The sequence below is a fragment of the Pholis gunnellus genome (assembly GCF_910591455.1).
Source record: "Pholis gunnellus genome assembly, chromosome: 17".
Taxonomy (NCBI): domain Eukaryota; kingdom Metazoa; phylum Chordata; class Actinopteri; order Perciformes; family Pholidae; genus Pholis; species Pholis gunnellus.
The window spans coordinates 4,337,839-4,357,992 of record NC_136544.1 but is presented as its reverse complement, the minus strand read 5'-3'; the positions used below and the strand labels follow the sequence as shown (position 1 = coordinate 4,357,992).

Below are 20,154 nucleotides of genomic sequence, written 5' to 3'. Positions count from 1 at the left end.
ATATATATACATATATATACATACATATACACATATACATATACATATACATATACATATATATATATATATATAAATGTATATATAAATTATATATATTTTATTGTCTATGTATTCAATAGAATACATATAATGTGTGCACAATATTAATGTGTTTATTTTATTTTGCAAATGTATTTATCTAACCACCGTGGTCTTCCATACAGCTGTATCCCGCTTTTTTATACTGCGGTGTAATGCGACACACTTTCTGTCCAATCGCTGGCTGCCTCTTTCGATGGTCGTATGAATCCACCAATGATATCTACGCCTTTCAGCATGGGCGGGACGTCCGGTTACTCGTATAAACGAACTGAGGCCTCCCCATGCGGTTTTGATCTTCAGGTTGACGCGTAGCTAACTCCGACAAGGTAAGAATTTAATATCTGTTCATTGTTGCAACTAGAAAGTTCTCAAAACTTCGACTTGCGCCCAGGAAGTCAGAAATTAGTTTATTTTGACGTAGTGGCTAGCCTGGAATGAAATAGCTTCCTTTATTGTTTGCATTAGAGTGCTAACCGTAACTGAGCTCGCTAACGTTTTGTAGTCTAGCATTAGTTAGCTTCGTCAGCGCACCCTCTCCCTCGTATTTGCTAATGTTCAGAGTGCGTAGTGAGCCTTTTTATATTTCGCGTATTTCTTTTTTTTTAAAGTTACTTAATTCACAAGAGGAATGTATGGTGCAGCCGGTCCATTATCAAAATAATTGCTGCCGTGTAGCGCGTTAGCTTGCCACGTTAGCAATGGTTACGCAACACAATAGCTTCCCGGTGTTGTAAACGTTTCAGATGATAACCGGTTTGATCGGTTAACGTAAAATCAGAGGCTTCACTGGACCAGGTTTGTACGCGATGTGTGTGTGTAAGAAAGCAGTTTTTTGTTTACACACGGCGCAAAGACTATAGTGTAAACTTTTATGTGGACCCTCTTCTTTGCTAAACTTGCTAGCATAGCTCATTCAATGGCCTCACGTCTTACAATGGGCTTTGCGGGGTAAACACAACGATGCGAGTGTTTACAGCAGTACTAGTACCATCGTTTACCAAACCAAACGTATAATGAATACAAACTAACCTTTTCACAAACCTTTTATCTGAATGTACTTTAAAACGTGCTGTGAAACCTGGCTCAAAGAGTGGCAACAACAGCTGGTCTCAGTTAAAAGCCCCCCCTTTAAAACCCCTATAGGAGAGACCGGGTTCAGAGGAGGTGAAGGAGCTGATTAAAGACAAAACCCTTTTCTGTTTTTCCTTGTTTTAGACCGACACAATGGCAGAGAATGATGTTGACAACGAGCTGCTCGACTATGAAGAGGACGAGGAGCCTCAAGGAGCCCCAGAGAGTGCAGCCCCCGCAGGCAAGAAGGAGGTGAAGGGCTCCTACGTCTCCATCCACAGCTCTGGCTTCAGGGATTTCCTGCTCAAACCAGAGCTGCTCCGCGCCATCATCGACTGTGGTTTTGAGCATCCGTCTGAAGGTGAGGGACATTTCATTAGAATTCACATTTTTAAAAGCCATGTCACAATACTAGCAGGGCCCCATGTCTGCATGCTCTGTTCAGTAGCTTAAATATACTTGATGTTCTAATGATAACACAAATCCACTGGCTTAAAATGTTCCTGTGTTGTTCCCCCCCCCCCCATTTAGTCCAGCACGAATGCATCCCACAAGCTATCCTGAGCATGGACATTCTGTGTCAAGCCAAGTCTGGTATGGGCAAGACGGCGGTGTTTGTGCTGGCCACACTACAGCAGATTGAACCCGTTGATGGACAGGTCAGTAAGCATATTCTAAACACCGGGTCTATGTATTGGATTCAGCGAAGGAAGCCTTACCCTGGGCTGTCTTCAACTTTAAACTCGTGGCTTGCATTAAGTAGAGCGCACATGTCCTGTTGCATTGGTTAATGTACCGGAATGCAAAGTGTCTGAATCCGTTTCTGTGCGTCTAACCCCCAGGTGTCCGTATTAGTCATGTGCCACACGCGAGAGCTGGCCTTCCAAATCAGTAAAGAGTACGAGCGTTTCTCCAAGTACATGTCCTCGGTAAAGGCGGCCGTGTTCTTTGGCGGCATGGCCATCAAGAAGGACGAGGAGGTCTTGAAGAAGAACTGCCCTCACATCGTGGTCGGAACGCCGGGCCGCATCCTCGCTCTCTGCAACAACAAGACCCTCACCCTGAAGAACGTCAAGCACTTTGTCCTGGATGAGTGTGACAAAATGTTGGAGCAGCTAGGTAAGGCGTATTTTCTTATTATTTATTTGTGTTGTATGATGGCTGATTTTCTTCTCTATTGTCATAGATTCTGCTTCAGGGTGTCTGGTTACACCCTATTTAATTCTGTATTCATTTGTGTCTATCTGGCCTCTCTTTGTGAAACAGACATGAGGCATGATGTGCAGAGTATCTTCAGGGAAACACCCCATGAGAAGCAGGTCATGATGTTCAGCGCCACTCTGAGCAAGGAGATTCGACCAGTCTGCCGCAAATTCATGCAGGATGTACGTGTTACTTCAGGACGTCACAGAACACTGTTTTATCAGCAAGGAAACTGCCTGTGAATCAAAGCTGCTGCACATTTGAATTTGAGACGTTTTGCCCACTTGCTGATGATGTAACTAGAAACTCAACAAGTTTACCTAACAGTCTCTTATCATCTTATCCGTTGCAGCCCATGGAAGTATTTGTGGACGACGAGACCAAACTCACACTACACGGCCTGCAACAATACTACTGCAAACTGAAGGACAGCGAGAAGAACCGCAAGCTCTTTGACCTGCTGGACGTGTTGGAGTTCAACCAGGTAAAGCAATGGAGCTATCACACAGTGCACGACCAGTAGCATATTATATCACTTGAATTTTTGTTTGTTGTTGTCAAACATAGGAGGATATATTATATAAGAAATCACTTAATTGTATCACTAAATGCCTGGGTTTCCACAGAAAGTCCTGTAATTTGGAATTACTGTGAAATGCCACGAGCGCCTCCTGAACAACAAACACACATTTCAATACTTTATATCGGAGCACCGTAATAGCTGAATGGTTTGAGCAAATGCTTCTTGACCTCAACATCGCTGGTTCAATTCCGTCTCTTTTCTCCCTGTTTCCTGTCGGCCTTTACTTGTCACTATCCTATAAAGGCAAACGTGGACAAAAAAAACAACTTTGAAAACATTGTAAAAAGGATGCATGTATTTTGTGTGCCGGGCTAACCAGTGGAGACTCCAGGAAGTTACTGTTCTAATCAAAAACACAGTCCAGCACACGCATCTCATAAAGAAGCAAATTGTTTTTGTACAAGGAACGAGCTACAACCTGTAAATTGGCTTTTAGATGAGCTGGTTTCCCCGGTTCCAGTCTGCTCAGCTAGCTGGCCGTAGCCTCATATCAAACGTGGATTGAAACATCCGTACCACTTTCATGTCTTAACTCTTGGCAAGAAGTTTAAAGCTTTTCAGTCACTGCGATAACTTCTACTGTAATTCTGCACGTGTCCATGCTCCCTCAGCAGCCACATTTCAATCAGAATCAGAACCGTTTATTGCCATGGTATGTTGAACATACAAGGAATTTGACATGACGGGAGGTGCATAACATTTAACAATCAACAATCGGTGCAAGTAGAAACATATTAAAATGTACAGAGAGATATAAAATAAAGTAAGATATAAAATAAATGCCTTCAATGCCTTTGCTTTGCCTCTAGGTGGTGATCTTTGTCAAGTCAGTCCAGCGCTGCGTCGCTCTGGCCCAGCTTCTGGTGGAACAGAATTTCCCTGCCATCGCCATCCACAGGGGAATGGCTCAGGAGGAGAGGTGAGAGTCACACACACACACACACACATCTTTCCACTGATATGCCCACTCTCATAAACATACACTCCATTGAGCTCTGAATGCTGAGTATGTTTATGGAGCATGAGGCCTCATCAGTTAACTCAACACATCGTTGCCTTCAAAGGGGGGGGGGGGGGGTACGGTCCAGTAATGCCTACAGCAGCTGTGTTGATAACTCGCCCTCATGCTCGGCTCGTTCTTACTCCACAGGCTGTCTCGCTATCAGCAATTCAAGGACTTCCAAAGGCGGATCCTGGTGGCCACCAACCTCTTTGGCCGAGGGATGGACATCGAGCGGGTCAACATCGTCTTCAACTACGACATGCCGGAAGATTCTGACACTTATTTGCACAGGGTGAGAACTGCAGAGGGGAAATACCTGCACACCTTAACGTTTGTTCTTTGTAGCATCTTTGAAATTCTGTGAAGTTGTTTTAAAGGTTATTTTTGAATAGTGTGGTGCCATAAACTGTTTGTATTAGTTGCTCATTTTGTACGGTTTTACATGTCTGACATGCGTTTCTCTGCACCCGTCAGGTTGCCCGTGCCGGTAGGTTTGGCACAAAGGGCCTGGCTATAACCTTTGTGTCGGACGAGACCGACGCCAAGACTCTGAACGATGTGCAGGACCGCTTCGAGGTCAACGTGGCCGAGCTGCCCGACGAGATCGACATCTCCTCTTACAGTAAGCCCTCATGTTTCCGAATGCCTGTGGGGCTGCCCTGTTGGAATGATTGTAATTTGGGGATAAATGGGCTCAAAGCACTTTGCTGTCGAAACAACTGTTTAATCCAGGGAGATCTTCCCAGCTAAACATCGGCCCACAGATAATAAGCCGGTGTAACAAACCTTTTAGAGTCATCTCAGCAACTAGAGCCAGCAGTTGGCGCTGCCATGTAACCGTGGGGCTCTCGTCAAAATGGAAACCGCCCGCACGCGTTTAACCTGTTGCTGAAAAGTTGGTATGCTCAGCTGTCGCTCGCCGCGCTGATCTTTTACACACTCTCCTCCTCTGTCCCCTTTTAGTCGAGCAGTCCAGATGAGTCCTCCAGCCAGGCCGAAGTCTCGTCTTCATGGATGTTGATTTTGGAAGTAGACGTGTTTCGCTGTTGATTTGATTCCCCAATGTTCACCAAACCTTTATTTTTATTGTCAGTTTTTGGGGGCGGAGGGGTATGGTCGATTTTAATTTGTCTTTTACTGTTTGTTTGGGGGAGGGGTTATGTTTTATGTTTTTTTGCTTAATGGAATTAAAACTTTTTATAAAATGCCCTTTTTACTGTTGTGGTCTCTTGTGAGGCTATTGTCTCTACCCCCATATCCATGACTTTTAATCTCAAGCAGAGCTGCAGGGAAACGTGTAGGAAAATACTTCTGAGGAACATGTAAAAGTGATTTTTAGCTTTTTTTATCGTTCAAACTAGTTTGTATAGTAGGATTGGTGTTTTGTCTTTTCCCCCCCACTGCAGCAGGTCTTTAAAAAGCCATGTAGGGACAGTTAATTAATTGTTTGGCTCACATGGCAGCTCTCTTTGAATTTCTAATTGAATGCCTCAATAAATGAAGTTACTAAGAATCCTAGTGGTGCGTTTGCCAATTTTGATCATGAGATGTCATTAGCACCTCGTATAATGAAATCATTGTTACTTAATGTGTATCTGTTGGTATTTTCAGGATTTAAAAATATTTCACTTAACTACAATCAGAAAATTGTCCTGTACTTTGTTTAATGCTAATGATCAAATGTAAGCATGGCTAACCTGTTTTGCAGTAGCATGCAGATATTAGCATTTAGCTCAAAACACACTCGATGTACCAAAGTACAGTCTCAAAGCTGTTGGTGTTCAACATGGTGTGTGAGGGAAAATGTCTTTATTAAAAATGCAAAACGATGAACTCATTCCAACTCTTCAAAGTCCAGCACGTGCTAGACGACCAGTTTCCAACAAATATTTATGAGGAACGCATGAACAAGTTTCTTTATTTTTTTTTAATTACACCGTAAAAAGCATGACTATCATTGCAGATGTTAAAGTACACTAGTAGACATACAATCATCATGCTTTCAAATTGGCACCTAACGCTCAAAGGATCTGAACCCCGCTTTGTTCAGTGCTAAACTATACATGGACTACTTCAGTATAACTCTGTAAAAGGTTTGGCCCTTATACAGCAGATGGAACTACAAAGGTAACGATGCATCTGTACATAGCTGCTCTATAGTGTCCTTTAACAAAACTAGACATACAGTACCAAAAACCACAGCATCTACAAAGGCAAATAGCAACATGGCGAACAATTACAATCGCATGTAAAGTTTAGGCTAAAAAAAAGCCCAATGTAGCCAAGGTGGTAGAAAATGCAAATATTTTCCAGTTTCGAAGCACACTGAAAAAGAACATCTGAGCCACTTTCTTAGGGCGCAAGACAAAACATCTTTGAAATGACGGTTAAATGATTTAGAATTACCCATTTGAAATGTTTATTCAGTAAAGATGAAAATCAGTCCCTCTGTAACCTTTCCATGAGATCAAAGGTCTTGAATCCAGGCCGTCTTAAGGTGCACGAACTTAAACGTGAGTCCACTTAGGCTCTTGTCATAGTAAAGGACTTTGGCAGAAAAATGAGAGAATACAGAATTCCCCCTCCTCCAAATTGTCCTTAGGAATAGGTTTTTGCTGACGTCCGGTAGCTGTGGCCCCGTCCTCATCGGGGCCGTAAAGCTCCTCTCTGCCTCCGACAGTTGACGTCAACTGACGACACGGCCTTCGACAGCATTCCTCAGAAGCAGACGCCACTATAAAACATGAAGCATGGACTTTTTTAATCGGCGTGCTGCTCGATTACAGGCCCAGAGCCCTGCGGTTTTGCCCGCGAGTCACAAATTACACGTTTACCTCATTGCACGCCATTTCCAAATTTTATTTTTACAGCAAAACCGGAGAGTGGCCGATCTTCTCTCGCTGTCGCCGTCAAGAGTCAGGATTGTAATTTGCGCAGGATCGGGCGGTCGACGTCTCGGCGCCAGAATCCCAGGCGTGTTCTTCTGGTGCTTGCTAAATGTCTCACTTTCTCGCCGAGGCAAAGCATGGGATGAGTCCAGCTGTGTCAACAACCTTATTCACATATTCCCCACTAATGCGTACAAAGCTTCGACCCTTCAGGTTCAACTCGGTCTTTTCCGAGTACATACCTCCTCTTCTACCGTGGCCTTCATCGTCCATCTTTGGATACAGCTTTCTGACCGCTGTGACCTCGAATGCGACCCAAGGGGAGGGGGGGGGGGTCCGGAGTCCTCTCGTGACTGACAGCTCTCAGCTGTTTTGTCCCTCTCCCCCCGTTCAGCCACACTGGTGCTCCAAACATAGCAGCTCCGGCCTTCCCTTGTGGCAAGCCACCGTGTCATTGCGTTTGTCTCAACAATAAATACCAGTGAATAAATACCATTAAAAAGACAAGCTGCGCTCCTGGAAGAGACATCCGAGATGCTCCTCCATTTTCTCGCCGTCACAACCCCAGTTTTTCGCTGTCAAGTCTTCTCCGAGAGTTTTCATTTGGTTTATCAATACTGTGTTGTTGGGAGTGCACGGACGCATGATTCCAGCGCGTTTCTTATTTGGCTCCGAAGCAACGTCTGACCAGCTCTCTTACTGGCCAGTCGGCCCTGTTGCTCGGTGACTGTGATGTGAATCAACGCCCCCAACAAGAGAAACACCAACAGTTATGCCTGTGTGTGTGTGTGTGTGTGTGTGTGTGTGTGTGTGTGTGTGTGTGTGTGTGTGTGTGTGTGTGTGTGTGTGTGTGTGTGTGTGTGTGTGTGTGTGTGTGTCAGCTCTTGCTCCAGCATCCCCGACAAAAGTCTCAAGAGTTCAGGGGAGATTTTTGGTGCACTGCAGCAACATGGCGGCTGGTTGCGTCCACGTTTTGCATTACGTTTTTGTCACAGTCTGTAGCAGTCTGGCCAGACCAGAAACAACTCTTTATCTACACTAAAGCAGGAGCTGGTCACTTTGCTCCCGTCGGATTCCTCCTCCTTCTCCACGTTCCTCCCGTAATAAGCTCAAAGAAAAGCCGATTTGACTTGTTCACCTCGCTTGCGTCTACTTATAGATACACTAAGGACAGCTATTCTATCATGGGGATCACTATGGGGGAAGTTGATGTCTTTTGTTTTGTTGTGAGGGAATGTAGGTCGGGGTGGGAGGTGGGGGCGATACCGCTAGTCGATGAACTTGTGCGTGTCTCCGTAGAGCCACCGCTGAGGAGGCATGGCGGCCTCGTTGAGGTGGTTGCACTCGTCGCTGCACTTGCAGGACTGGATGAACATCACGGACCTGCTGAAGCGCTCGCCGTCGGGGCAGGCGAAGGCCACGCTGGCGGTGCGCGTGCGACGCGGCGAGCAGCAGCGGCCGTCCCGGCACACGCCGCAGTAGTTGGGCCTGTACAGGCGGGTGCTCCTGCAGCCCGCGTAGGACAGGCGGTGGGGCTCAGGGGCCTTGTGGGTGCGGGAGCACTTCCTTCCTTTCTGCGGAGGGAGAACAGAAGAGAGGATTCAGTTTTTAAGTGTATTATAAAGTTTCAAGGCAACCCACAGTTGCTCATTCTGGACCAGAGTGGTGGACTAAGTAACCAGTGTCATCCCTAGAGTCATGCAATTAAAAATCTTTTCTGTAGTGCAGCTGTGATGCAGGTCACTTTCCAGTGAAACCGCCACGCCGCACTGCAAAATGAAATGACTCATCACTCAAGCCTCTTTTAGACGTGAAAATCAAAGTTAATGCAGTTAATTACAGAGACAGGGAAAAACAAAACAAAGCGCCTGAGAGGAACATGCCAGCACATTAACACCCACAGCAGCTCTGCAAACATTGGGAGGAACAGGTGCGTAACAACCCATCAGCCTCACGACGAGAGGCAGAGTGTTTTTGAGGGTGTTGCGTTTTTTGAAATGCGAGAGAGCTACACAGTGGGCGAATCAAGTGCTCTTCAAATCACACAGCAAAGAGTCCGCGAGTGCAGCTGACAGCCGCGGTGTCGCAGGTTGGGCGTGGGCGAGCTCCAAACCCCCACAGACAAACGAGGAGATTTCTTTGTCACTTCTCTAAAAAGTTCTGGGATTTATGTAAATTAAGTTAATAACTTTTTTTTGCAAATAAATTGGGTTTCTAAAAAGGCACACAGGCACCCAGCAGAGACTCGGAAGTCACTGCCCCCGCCCAAGAACTGGTCCGCCGCGTGAACCCCCTTGTAAAATGTAGACATTTTATTTCTACACTTTAGGTTTAAACCAACAAGATATACAGTTTTAGTTAGCACTGCTTTAGTGCTTCAGAGGTGACAATAGGCTGATTTTGTTACCTTCCGGACAAAGCCGGCCTAGCAGTTTCCACTTGTTGTGCTAAGCTAACCGACTGCATAAAAGATATGAGTGCGGAATCAATCTTCTCATCTAACTCCAGCACCAGAAAGTGAATACGAGTGTTTCCCAAAATGTGGAACTAATCGTTTAAGCAGCGGGCCAACCATGAACTGAGCAAAGGAACCGTGGTCTGAAATCGGCTCCGTCGTCACCCTGCTGAGGAAGTTTCCCACACAGCAACAGAACCGTGAATAGAACGAATGGGCCAGAAAGGGCTCCAGCAACAGAGGGGGCGGAGGTCTGTATACGTGCCGTGATATTAATACCAATCTGACCCCTTAAGAACAATCCTTTCCTGAATCTATTCAGCACGGTGCAATCTATCCATCCCTTTACGAGAGTCTTAAAAAGCCTCCGCACACATTCCTCACCTTGACGGGGATGGACATGGAGCTGCAGGGCCGAATGTTGCACAGACGCGTCTCCTTGATCAGCTTACACCGGGCGTTGTCGTTGGTGACACGAGAGGAGATGCCCATCCCGCAGCTCCGAGAACACTGGGACCAGGAAGTAGTCTGAACCACGCACTGATCTCCCACCTGCCTCCAGGCTACGAGAGACGAAACAAGAGGACGTGTGAGAGGACAATGGGTGATGCGAAACTATGGCGTGTCGGAGAAAGAGGAGCGAGATCGGCAAAAGTAATGGGGGGGGGGGGGGGAAGGGCCAGTGGGAGAGAGTGGGGAAAGGAGAGGTCCGGAGATGCGAAGCACACAAGCCTCATTCACTGAACAGGCAACACTGACGCATAGAGAGGGCGATTACAGAGAGGGGAAAGCTGGGTGACAGAGGTATGTGCTGTGTGAGAGCACCTCTGGTGTGCAAGGAGCCAGTGGAAAACAAGCCTCACGTAAATGCTGACACACACACACACACACACACACGTAGATGCAGAGGAAAAGGCTCACAGTGAGGCCGTTTGTGCATCAACGGGGCTAAAACGGCTAAAATGTAAACATGATGCTTTACTGCGTGGAGGAAACAGACGGCACTCTGAAGGCGACACGGCGGCACCCTCTCCCTTACCCGCCATGTGCTTGTTTCCACGCAGCTTGTCCCACTTGCGTCCCACCTCCACCAGCTCGTTGCCCAGGGCGTCCTTCTCCTTCTTGGGTTTGTAGGGGTACAGCTTCCGGTAGGGTTTCGGGTAAGGCTTCGGGAAGGGGTAGGCCGGGTAGGGAATGAAGGGGTAAGGCGGGTAGGCCGGCGGATGAGGTCGTCGGAGCACCGGGGGCACGACGGTGGTGCCCCTGTGGCAGTCGATGGTGAGGCAGCACTGGCCTGGCACCTTGACCAAATGTGGGGCGGGACAGGAGGCCGACGCCAGGGGCACGTGGCTGGGGCACAGGGGCACGCAGCCCACCGCTCCGTCGATGCAGGTGCACTGGTGCTTGCAGCCCGCGTGGAAATTCTCGCCGTTTTGATAAATCCGCCCGTTGTATTCACACGAGCGGCCCTCCGCCTTTGCTGAGGGAAAAGGAAGAAGACGGGCAGTTTGGTAAAAAAAACATGATTTTCAGATATGAAGTGTTTTTGAAACAGTCACCAGAAGAAAAGATGAAACAGGAAGTGGCTCAGAAGAGAGAGGGAGGGACACACTATCTCCAGATTTATGAAGCGAGCTCTATTCTTAGATCCGAAGGGAATTTAGACTTGTTTACAACGTCCTAAACCTTCGCCGTCCAGATTGGAACTCCCCAACACCCCCAGATACCTCCCCCTTTATATAGAAACACCCCCAAATAAACACACATAAAAAAAACCGCAGTGCAGTTTGTGTACACACTGAACTACTTATATAAATCCCCGGAGTTGGCCGGGTTTCAGTCGCAGCTCATGAAGGTGCTCGGTTTTTTTGAAACGTGGCACGGGCTTCAAACATGAAGCCCCCCTATCAAAGAGAAACCCCAACCGCTTGGCTCGGAAGCCAGCATCCCCACCCTTAAGTTACACATTCCCTCGCTCAACCCCGAGCTAAACCCCAAACCCGACGCCCAATCTAAACCCAAAAGCTCCCCCTGTGTCTGACCCTCCCTCACCCCTCTCTCTTTCAGCCTTTCCCACCGCCTCTATGCTACCCACCCCTGCAGATGCCATGGGTACGGCCCACATCGTTGCCGTAGTTGCACTCCAGGCCTTTGTGGTGGTCACAGGGCCGTCCCTCGTGGCAATCCTGGTTGAGCTGACCGGCGCACACCTTGCAGCAGCCGCAGCCGTCCGGTACCGAGCTGACCCCTGGGGGACAGGATGCGGGCCCTGACGGACACTCGCACACCGCCGGGCAGCCGGCAGTCACCTACAGGAGGGGACATAGAGAGCACTTTAGTTACCATCGATGTTTTCCATGCGAGGAAGCACTGGAACCGAGCAGGACAATAGTTTGACTCATGTTACACAGATCACAGAAATTCCTCAAAGTGTGCGAGGCTTAAACATTTGCTGAATACCCAGCACTGTCCCGAACCCCGCAAGGGATATCTGTGACCCTCTGTCGCCTTCCGCTTGGCATTCGCCGGGCGAGCGGGGATGAAAGGTACGTTCTCTGCCCCCAAACCCCCCCCCCCCCCTCCCTCACACACACATTCACTGCTCCCATCTTTTGTTTCTCACCCCCTCTCTCGCCACACACACACACACACACAAACACAGGTACCAGAGCCACTCCAGCAACTACAAGCAGGTATTTAGATCACAGAGAGCTGCCATTCTGGCTGTCCACAGTCTGATCACCTAAAGGGATCCCTTCCTGACTCTGCTGCCACTGTCTGAACCCAGGCCAGGTCCCGGTGTGCCTGCTGTTGCAGCTCGCTCCCGTGGGTCTCGTGTGGGTGATATGACGCTACACGATGCAATGATAACAGCTGTCCCTTTTTAAGAGTCACATCGTTGGCATTAACCTGGTACTTGAAACAACCCCTCTCTAAAAGTCCCATAACACTTATAGTGTGCAGCGAGTTCAGATCGGTCGTAAGTGTATTTTTATCTCCATTCGTATCACTGTTGGGTAATATTACCGCAGTGTAATTTTGGACCTACAGAGAGATGGAAGCTCATGTGCATATACTTTGTAAAAAGGGGGAATTGTTGACATTTGTTTTCGGGTTAAGATACTCCTTGAAATACTCGAAACGTTTCATCAGTTTATTTAGATTTTAGTGAGTGTCTAAACTGTGGAGGTGGATTGAAAGTACACATTGCTCAAGTGTACTTTTTACTCCACTTGATTTAATTTGATAGCTTCAGTTACTAGATACTTTTACCGATTTGACTTACTAAACGTGTGATGCTCTTATGAAACACGATGCATTATTACCGAATCAACTACCCAACATCACCTTGACCAACAACAACAGCGAAATTATATTTGACACATTCATTTATCAATTTATCATAATATAGTACAAAACTCACTTTTTATTCAGTATGAGTAGTACATTTTGCCAGTAATACTTGTATACTTTTACTTGAGTGACATTCTCAGTGCAGGACTTGTATTGGTGTATTTATATAGTGCAGTATGTTTTCTGAGCACTCTTAGCCCGATACTCTATTTTGCCTCGGATCCCCTGAGACATCCCTCAAGGACCTCTGGTGTTCCCCGAACCCCCACTTTGGAAGCCACCAAATATTACCACTTATTCTGCAAAAAATGACAATCAAACATTTAGTCATGGGCGGAGAAATTAAGTGTATAGCAGGTCATTTATCACTGTGTGCGGCTGAACAGTGGGCAGGATCTCACTCGACCATTAATCCGCTCGAGCTGCTGTTGCGGTAGAGTGCGGGCACGTGAGTCTGTATTCCTCAGTGTTTACATAGAGCAGAACGGTGACAGAAAACAAACTTCACGCACTTACCAAGCCGACTGTCACCCCTTGCAAGACGGCGAATAATAGCAGTATCCCCATGCTGTCAGCTGATTCCCATAGAAGAGAAGATGTTAAAAAAACAACAACTTTAGATCACAGAAAAATAAATCCTCCACCGGCTCAGAAACAATAGCTTTTGTCCACAGAGAATAAATCCGACATGCACGACGGTCCTCGAATCTCTCCCATCACTTGTAAAGTTTCATCGATCAAAGTTTGAGGCTTGTGTTTTATATCAGCCCCGTGCTTTTTATGGCGGCCACGCCCACCGCGGACCTTCCTTCAACCAATTAGGAGGCAGGCGCGCGGCCAAGGTATCCCGACAACGAGGGGAGGAGGAGGGCGGGGCCTGGAGCTCCAACACGGGAGAGCTGAGGGTTCCGGGGAGGGTAGGGGGGGTGGGGGCGTGGCCATGCATGAATGCAGTCATTCATAAAAATTGAGAATTACTACATTCCAAAGAGGACCTGGCTTCTGGGTGTTTATTTATTTATGTTTGAGCGAAAATAATATTTTTGATGCTTTAAAGTCCGTTTCACACGCATACCTCTGTCCCGGCTGCTGCTTTGTGAAAAATAAAATAAATATACTCAGCTGCTAGCCTGTGCTACATTAATACTCGAGGCCGGCCATGGAAAACAGCGAGGAATTTCCTTCCCCCCCAGTTTTATAAAAATACTTTTAGACAAGAGCTGGACAGTTAAAGTACATGCACAAGGCGAGCAGAGTGTTTCTTGGAGCCGGTCATGACTGCATGATTGAGTTTATGGTGATGTTGAAAATGATTATGATAATCTCCCGCGCAATTGGTCGCTCTCTCTTCCTCCCTCCATATCCTGTCTTTAGCCCCCACATCCCTTTTACCTACTCAGAGGTTCCCAGGCCACCTCTCTCTGCACACACACACACTCAAGCACAAACAGCTACCCATGTAAACAGACGAGAATTTAGTCCACTTTGGTTTTAAGGTATTTTTTCATTGAAGAGTGCAGAGCGGAGGTGAGCACCGCCTGGATAATCGTCCTGTCATCCCCGCAGACACGCACACAGGAAACCAGCCATCTGCACTACCTGAGCTGGCTGCTGACGCACACACTGATGCTCTGTGTGAGGGGGTTAAATACGTATTCCACATCTAGGCGTTCTCAAACATTACATTAAGGCATGGGGCACACGCAGTGGGCAGCCTGTAGAAATTCAGTGAGAGGGCTTGTGGGTGGTTAAATTGTTGTTTTGCCTGAAATGTATCACTAAGCGGAGGGGTGCCTGCGGTTATCTGTGGTAACAGAGATAATGTCGTCCCCCTTCATCCTCTATAAATTGCCCCCTGCACTTAACCAACTGGTCGCATGATGGTGCGTTCAGCCGGCTTGTGCTGCACAGACGTGCACATACACCCCTGCATGCACCTCTGGCAAGCATATACTCACATTTGCATATCAACAACACACTCCAAAGGCACTTGACGCACACAAATACGAAAGCCCACACACACCTAGCTCCATTCGGTGCCTTTCATGTATTAGACTGAAGCATCCGATGTTTCTACAAAATAAATACCGAGCGATGTTTGAAAAACCCAGACTCTCTTAAAAACCCGTACCGCTGTCCTGAAGATATTTCCGTCTAACCACCTGGCTGTGTTGCATAATAACAAATATTTTCAACTAAGTTTTCCAGTTGCAGTTTCCTGTTGTAAATTAAATTAAATTAAATAAAAAAAATGTTTTTAAGCATTACATCTAAATTGCCAATTGCCAACATCGGCATGGCTGCATGTTCACAATGCCAACATCCTGATGTTTATAGTGTTAGGGTTAGTTTAGCGTGTTAGCATGCTAACATTTGCTGATTTGCACTTAACACAAAGCGTGGCTTAAGCTGACAGAAATATCATTAGCTTTGCAGCTATTTGGTCATAAACTAAAGTGTTAGACAAATACAAAGTGTGACCTGATGGTGGCGCTAGACGAAAAGTCTGCAAAGGGATTGTCTCCTTGCAAAATGTAATAACAAAAGTGCATCAAATAACTGTTGAGACGTTTCATTGAAAACCACAGATGTGAACTCGCCGGTGGCACTAGAGGATCACAAAGGTCACTAGCATACATCCTCTGGGGAGCATGAATGCTCGTACAAACTTTCACAGCAATCGACCCAGGAGTTAATGAGATAAACAGAAAGATAGAGATTTTATCCATGCCAACAGGAAATACAGTTGCAACTTGAGAAACGGGTTTTTCATTGCGCAAAATGTTTTCATTCAGACGGCCAGAAGAATCTTGAGGGTTCTGGAAACACCTCCAGAATAGCAGTTGTTAAACAACAGTTTGTTTTTTTCTAATTGCTGGGTGTCTATTTTTCATGCTCAATTGCAAAGATAATGATACTGACCTGAAGCACACACCTGTGTGTGTGTGTGTGTGTGTGTGTGTGTGTGTGTGTGTGTGTGTGTGTGTGTGTGTGTGTGTGTGTACAGAATGTGCTCACCCGCACACAGAGGCCTACACAGGGAGCAAAATTATGTATTCACCAAACTTCCATCCTCTTCCCACACAAACCGTTTCTCCCTGTCAGTCTGCGGAGGTGATGTAACAGGCCCGTGTAAACAAGCCCAGCATGTACAGAGACAAAATGAAGCAAGGGAAAAAAAAAAATTCCCCGGACTTCTCTGAAGCTTGTGTGTGTTGTTTGTATGCGCCGCCCTCACAACACACACACACACACATAGAGAGAGAAATATGTTTTTTTGGTATTCATCTCTAAGATTCCATTGACTCATCAAAGAGCGTGTCCTTTTCCACTTCGGTCTCGGTGGCTTCCATCCTAGACATAATAAACAAACATGCAGAGTTTTCCAACACACCAGAGTGGAGGCTTTCATTGACTCTCGGGGATACTGGACGCTTGGGAGGTTTCCCGCCGCGCGGTGACCTTTACGCTCCGAGCTGACGGCAAAGTGACACAGGTCTGCTTTAAGAGTTCGCTGGACAACCTCCCTGACGCTACTATTAATGAGCCATAGGAATGGTGACAGGGGGGGGGGGGGGGTAAATAACAAGTCAGTGGAAAAACAAGACTGAGGGTGAGGGAGACAGAGGTGTAGGCCGCATGCATGGAGCCAGGGAAATATTAGGCAGTGAGAAGAAGAAGAAAAAGGAAGTAGATAGAACAAGAGAGGAAAGTGAGGTCAGTGGAACAATAGCGGCTCACTTTTCACATCTGATTCTTTTCATAGCTCACAGAAAAGTGTCTTTGTGCGTCCGTGGGGACAGGTGTGGAGTGTTTGTTTAGCAGAGCTCCTGGCTGCACCTGCTGCGACACTCCTCCAAATCTTTTATGCGCCACAAACGCACACATAATTGTAAATATGTACCGCAGGTACACGCACACACACACATACACACACATACATGTTAAATGGCAAAGCTTTGTTATGTCACGGCAGCGTAACAGCCTGAAGCTCCCGCCTCTGTCCACTGTTGGAAATATTACTCTGGACTTCTCAGATGAAAGAGGACAGGTGTCTTTGTTGTCCCTTTGTGGCAGCGGGGGGTCACACAAGAGGGGAAGGTTGTTGTAACTTGTCTTTGTCTGACTTTAATGGCTGAGCGTGGGTCTTTTAGTGTTTTCTCGTCCTAAATTTAAACTCTATGGGTGTCCTGTATTCTAATGGTTAAGGTGTGCACCACATAAGCACAATGTCCACACTTCAATTCCTGTTTCTATCTTCAATAAATATTAAATAAAGGCACAAATTATTATATATGTATAATATATAAAATATCAGTCTTTCTAGTATTTTCCGATGATTTAGCTTTTAACCCTCATTTAGGCTGTGCTGCTTTGCTAGCGCCACCAAATATTTGGCTTGTACTTTGTGCTATTTCGCAAATGTTAGCATGCTAACATGCTAAAGGACTATGCTGTAGCACTCTGTGTTTTAATTTCACGTTTGTCTCCTGTATTCTATATTCTTTTTCCACTATTGCCGTTATTATTATGGTGTTTATTCAGTTTTTTATGCCTCCGCGCCGGCGATAGCTTTACGATTTTCGGGTTGTCTGTGTGTCCGTCTGCTCTGTTCTTGTAAACACGATATCTCTGCATTGTCTGGAGGGAATCATTTTCAAATGTTGGTACAAACGTCCACTAAACTCAAGGCTGAACTTATTACATTTTGGAGGTCAAGATCACTGTGCCCCCGCGTCCGTCCCATTCTCGTGATATCTCGGGAATGCCTTGAGCTAATTTCTTCAAATTTGGCACAAACAGGTCCGCTTGAACTCAAGGCTGCACTAATTAGATCTTGTTGGTCAAAGGTCACTGTGACATAAAAAAAACGTTTTTTGGCCATAACTTAATAATTCATGTGCTAATAATGGCAATTTCACACAAATATCGAATAGAATAAAGTGATGACGTGATGAAACCTTTGGACAGACATGGATGCTGGTGGTTGGCGGAGGCCTACAGCTACGAAGCAGTAATTCTAGTTCTATAAACGTCTCATTGTTGTCTGTGCTTGTGCTTTGACAACTATGTTCTTTCTGAAAATGGCAATAAAACATGTTTTTAAAAAGGAGACAACCACTATGGCAAAGTGAAGTAAATGTTCTGTTATTATCATCATAGTTATAATCACCATCATTTTTCTCCATGAATCTTCTGAGTATGTGCACTATATGTGCTTGTATGAGTGTGTTTGTGTGCATGTGTGTAGCATGGACGGATATAAGGTGACTGAAAGAAAACGAGAGGGCACAGCCTGTTCCAAAACAAGAAATAGGAAAGAAAAACAAGCAACGGGAGAGTGCCAGTAAGAAAGGATGAGAGGGGGGGGGGGGGGGTTTAAGTAATTTAAGTCACAAAGTTATTTTTAGACCAAGAACAGGAACTCCACTGTTGACTTCCCAAACACTGAAACACGGATCGGTTTAAGAGTAGAGCTTGGCAGAAAAGGAGACAGGAAGCGTACAAACACACATAGCTGTCAGGTGTGTCATCCCATACAAGTGTCTGCGTCCACACATCCAAACACATTCCTGTCAGTCTCATCAGGACATGTTTGGCTGCGTTCTTTCATGTAAGCCTCGGTGTGTAGCGCTGCGTTATAAGATATTCAAGACCTCAAACCTTCAAGGACAGATGAGAAAGGCGTTCATTTGAATTTCTGTTTGTGCAATTCCTGTTTTCCCAAGTATTTATATATAAATATATATATATGACTATAATTGAAGACATGGTGTACATAAGGAACATAACTCTCAGGATATCTCAATTACAGGCCAGTGGTAAGCCTCGACAGAAAGAGAGGCGTCACAACTTTAAAAAAAAAGATGACCAGCAAAAGGATGTGAGGACACTCACAAAATCACTGTGGGTACAGTTTCACACTAATGGAGATAAACACAAGGTTATCAACTGTAATTTTCCATCTTCTTGGCGCAAACTGCTCAACAACAAGCTTTAAGCTGTGTGCTTTTCCACCACCGGGGTGTTATTGTCAATTAAAGACGTCTGGGTTTATGGGGAGTGAGCTGGGACAAAACTTCACACACAAAGGCGGGTTGGGGGGGTGGGGGGGGTCTGTATACGCAAAAGAAAACACACCCTGCCATTCATGCGTGCTTTGTCCCGACGCCTCAGCTTCATCAATGACTGTTGTATTCCCAACTCTTGCAGCCGAGACGGGAGCGGAAATAAGCAGCCACAGGAGGACAGCGATCAGGTGCGGCAGTTACGACGACCCCAGGAGGTCGTCATCTGTTAGGACAGTTTGCCGTGCGTCACAGAGTATAGTTTCCTCTCGACCTTCAGCCCGGGGTCAGGGTCCTCTGTGATTAGCGAGGTCAGCTTTAGCATGCACGCCGGGCCCTGATGGGGTCAAAGGAAACTGGGTCACCTGTACCTGTTCGTCAGTGGATATGCTGATGCTGCCCACCTCACCAACCACCCAAGGCAAGGTCACGCCCTCCCCTCTGGATCCCCCCCCCCCCCCCCCCCTCCCCCCGCCTCCGTCCGCGTCTTCGCCCTCACCTCCGAGGTGTCACAGAGAGCACCCTTGTTCTAGTCCTCTCCATCTTTCCACCGGGACCCCTCAAAAATCCCAGATATCCCTGCAATTTCCGGTGCAATGTTTATTTGGCGGAAAGAGGGCTGGGGGGACGGGGACGGGCAGGCCTTGAAAAAAGAGCCTCACTCACAAACAGTTTGGGCTGCGTTCGAGGGTAAACATATGCGGGAGGGGTACGCGAGGGCGAGCGGTAAGGAGGACTGAGGCTGGTGTGTTCTGGTCCTGACACACAGATCCCACCTCAGCAGGGACACAGAGCACCGCTCTGTTCGGGCCCCAACGGCCACAGTCTAATAAACATCCCCCCACCGCCTCCTGTGTGTTACATGCACAGCGCCCTCTGCAGGAGAGATGAGAGTGTGACGCAGAAAAAACAAACACCAAGAGCCTGAAATAAACGTTTCTCTCAACGGCGTAATTACTTAACAAGTAGGACTTGATAAGTAACTTCATGCATCACAGTTAATACAGAGGACAGACGCACATATAACGCTTCTAGAACTGTGTTCATAACAAACATTACTTTTTGCCTTTCACAACTTACTTTAGGCTAATTTTAAGCTAATTAGCTAGCAAACTATTTATTCTCAACTGTATATCCATTTCAGGTCCCTCGAACTCTATTTTTTCTTCAACTGTTTATAGACTGCTTTCAGCTAGTCAGCTACTTATTTTAGCCTTTTGACAACATAAACATTTCAACTGTTATCCACGGCTATCTAAAATGTGGAGCCATTACTTTTAGCTCACAAAAATGTGTAGGCTATTCTTTAGCCTAGCTATCTAAAATATGTATCACCTTTTACAGAACAAATTGTGTAAGCTTTTCATTAGCGTAGCTACAGTATTTAAAATGTGGATCACATTTAGCTAACAAAATAGTGTGGGCTATCCGTTAGCCTAGCTATC

General features: G+C 46.3%; 2 protein-coding genes across 2 annotated transcripts; one reads left to right on the top strand and one right to left on the bottom strand.

Moving 5' to 3' along the window:
- Nucleotides 1–345: 345 nt before the first annotated feature.
- ddx39ab (DEAD (Asp-Glu-Ala-Asp) box polypeptide 39Ab) lies at nt 346–5,153 on the top strand. The gene is made up of 10 exons (XM_079177760.1): nt 346–410; nt 1,300–1,516; nt 1,687–1,814; nt 1,998–2,274; nt 2,422–2,540; nt 2,711–2,842; nt 3,751–3,860; nt 4,092–4,236; nt 4,419–4,566; nt 4,908–5,153. The coding sequence occupies exons 2-10, from the start codon at nt 1,309–1,311 to the stop codon at nt 4,922–4,924; spliced, it is 1,284 nt and encodes a 427-aa protein (XP_079033886.1). The 5' UTR covers nt 346–410; nt 1,300–1,308; the 3' UTR covers nt 4,925–5,153.
- A 390-nt stretch (nt 5,154–5,543) lies between these two features.
- Nucleotides 5,544–13,348, bottom strand: LOC306709574 (CCN family member 1). Its single transcript, XM_079177761.1, has 5 exons — nt 13,158–13,348; nt 11,383–11,596; nt 10,327–10,767; nt 9,672–9,850; nt 5,544–8,406 (listed from the first exon to the last, which is right to left on the bottom strand). Exons 1-5 carry the CDS (start codon nt 13,206–13,208, stop codon nt 8,101–8,103), a joined length of 1,191 nt encoding a protein of 396 aa, XP_079033887.1. The 5' UTR covers nt 13,209–13,348; the 3' UTR covers nt 5,544–8,100.
- Nucleotides 13,349–20,154: the final 6,806 nt, after the last annotated feature.

Excerpts from the sequence above, each read along its gene's own strand:
- ddx39ab (XM_079177760.1), top strand. The coding sequence starts at position 1,309 with ATGGCAGAGAATGATGTTGACAACGAGCTGCTCGACTATGAAGAGGAC. Across the intron at positions 1,815-1,997 it reads TTGAACCCGTTGATGGACAG|GTGTCCGTATTAGTCATGTG; the intron begins GTCAGTAAGCAT and ends TCTAACCCCCAG. Across the intron at positions 2,843-3,750 it reads ACGTGTTGGAGTTCAACCAG|GTGGTGATCTTTGTCAAGTC; the intron begins GTAAAGCAATGG and ends CTTTGCCTCTAG.
- LOC306709574 (XM_079177761.1), bottom strand. The coding sequence starts at position 13,208 with ATGGGGATACTGCTATTATTCGCCGTCTTGCAAGGGGTGACAGTCGGC. Across the intron at positions 11,597-13,157 it reads AAGGGGTGACAGTCGGCTTG|GTGACTGCCGGCTGCCCGGC; the intron begins GTAAGTGCGTGA and ends CCCCTCCTGTAG. Across the intron at positions 10,768-11,382 it reads TACCCATGGCATCTGCAGGG|CAAAGGCGGAGGGCCGCTCG; the intron begins GTGGGTAGCATA and ends CTTTTCCCTCAG.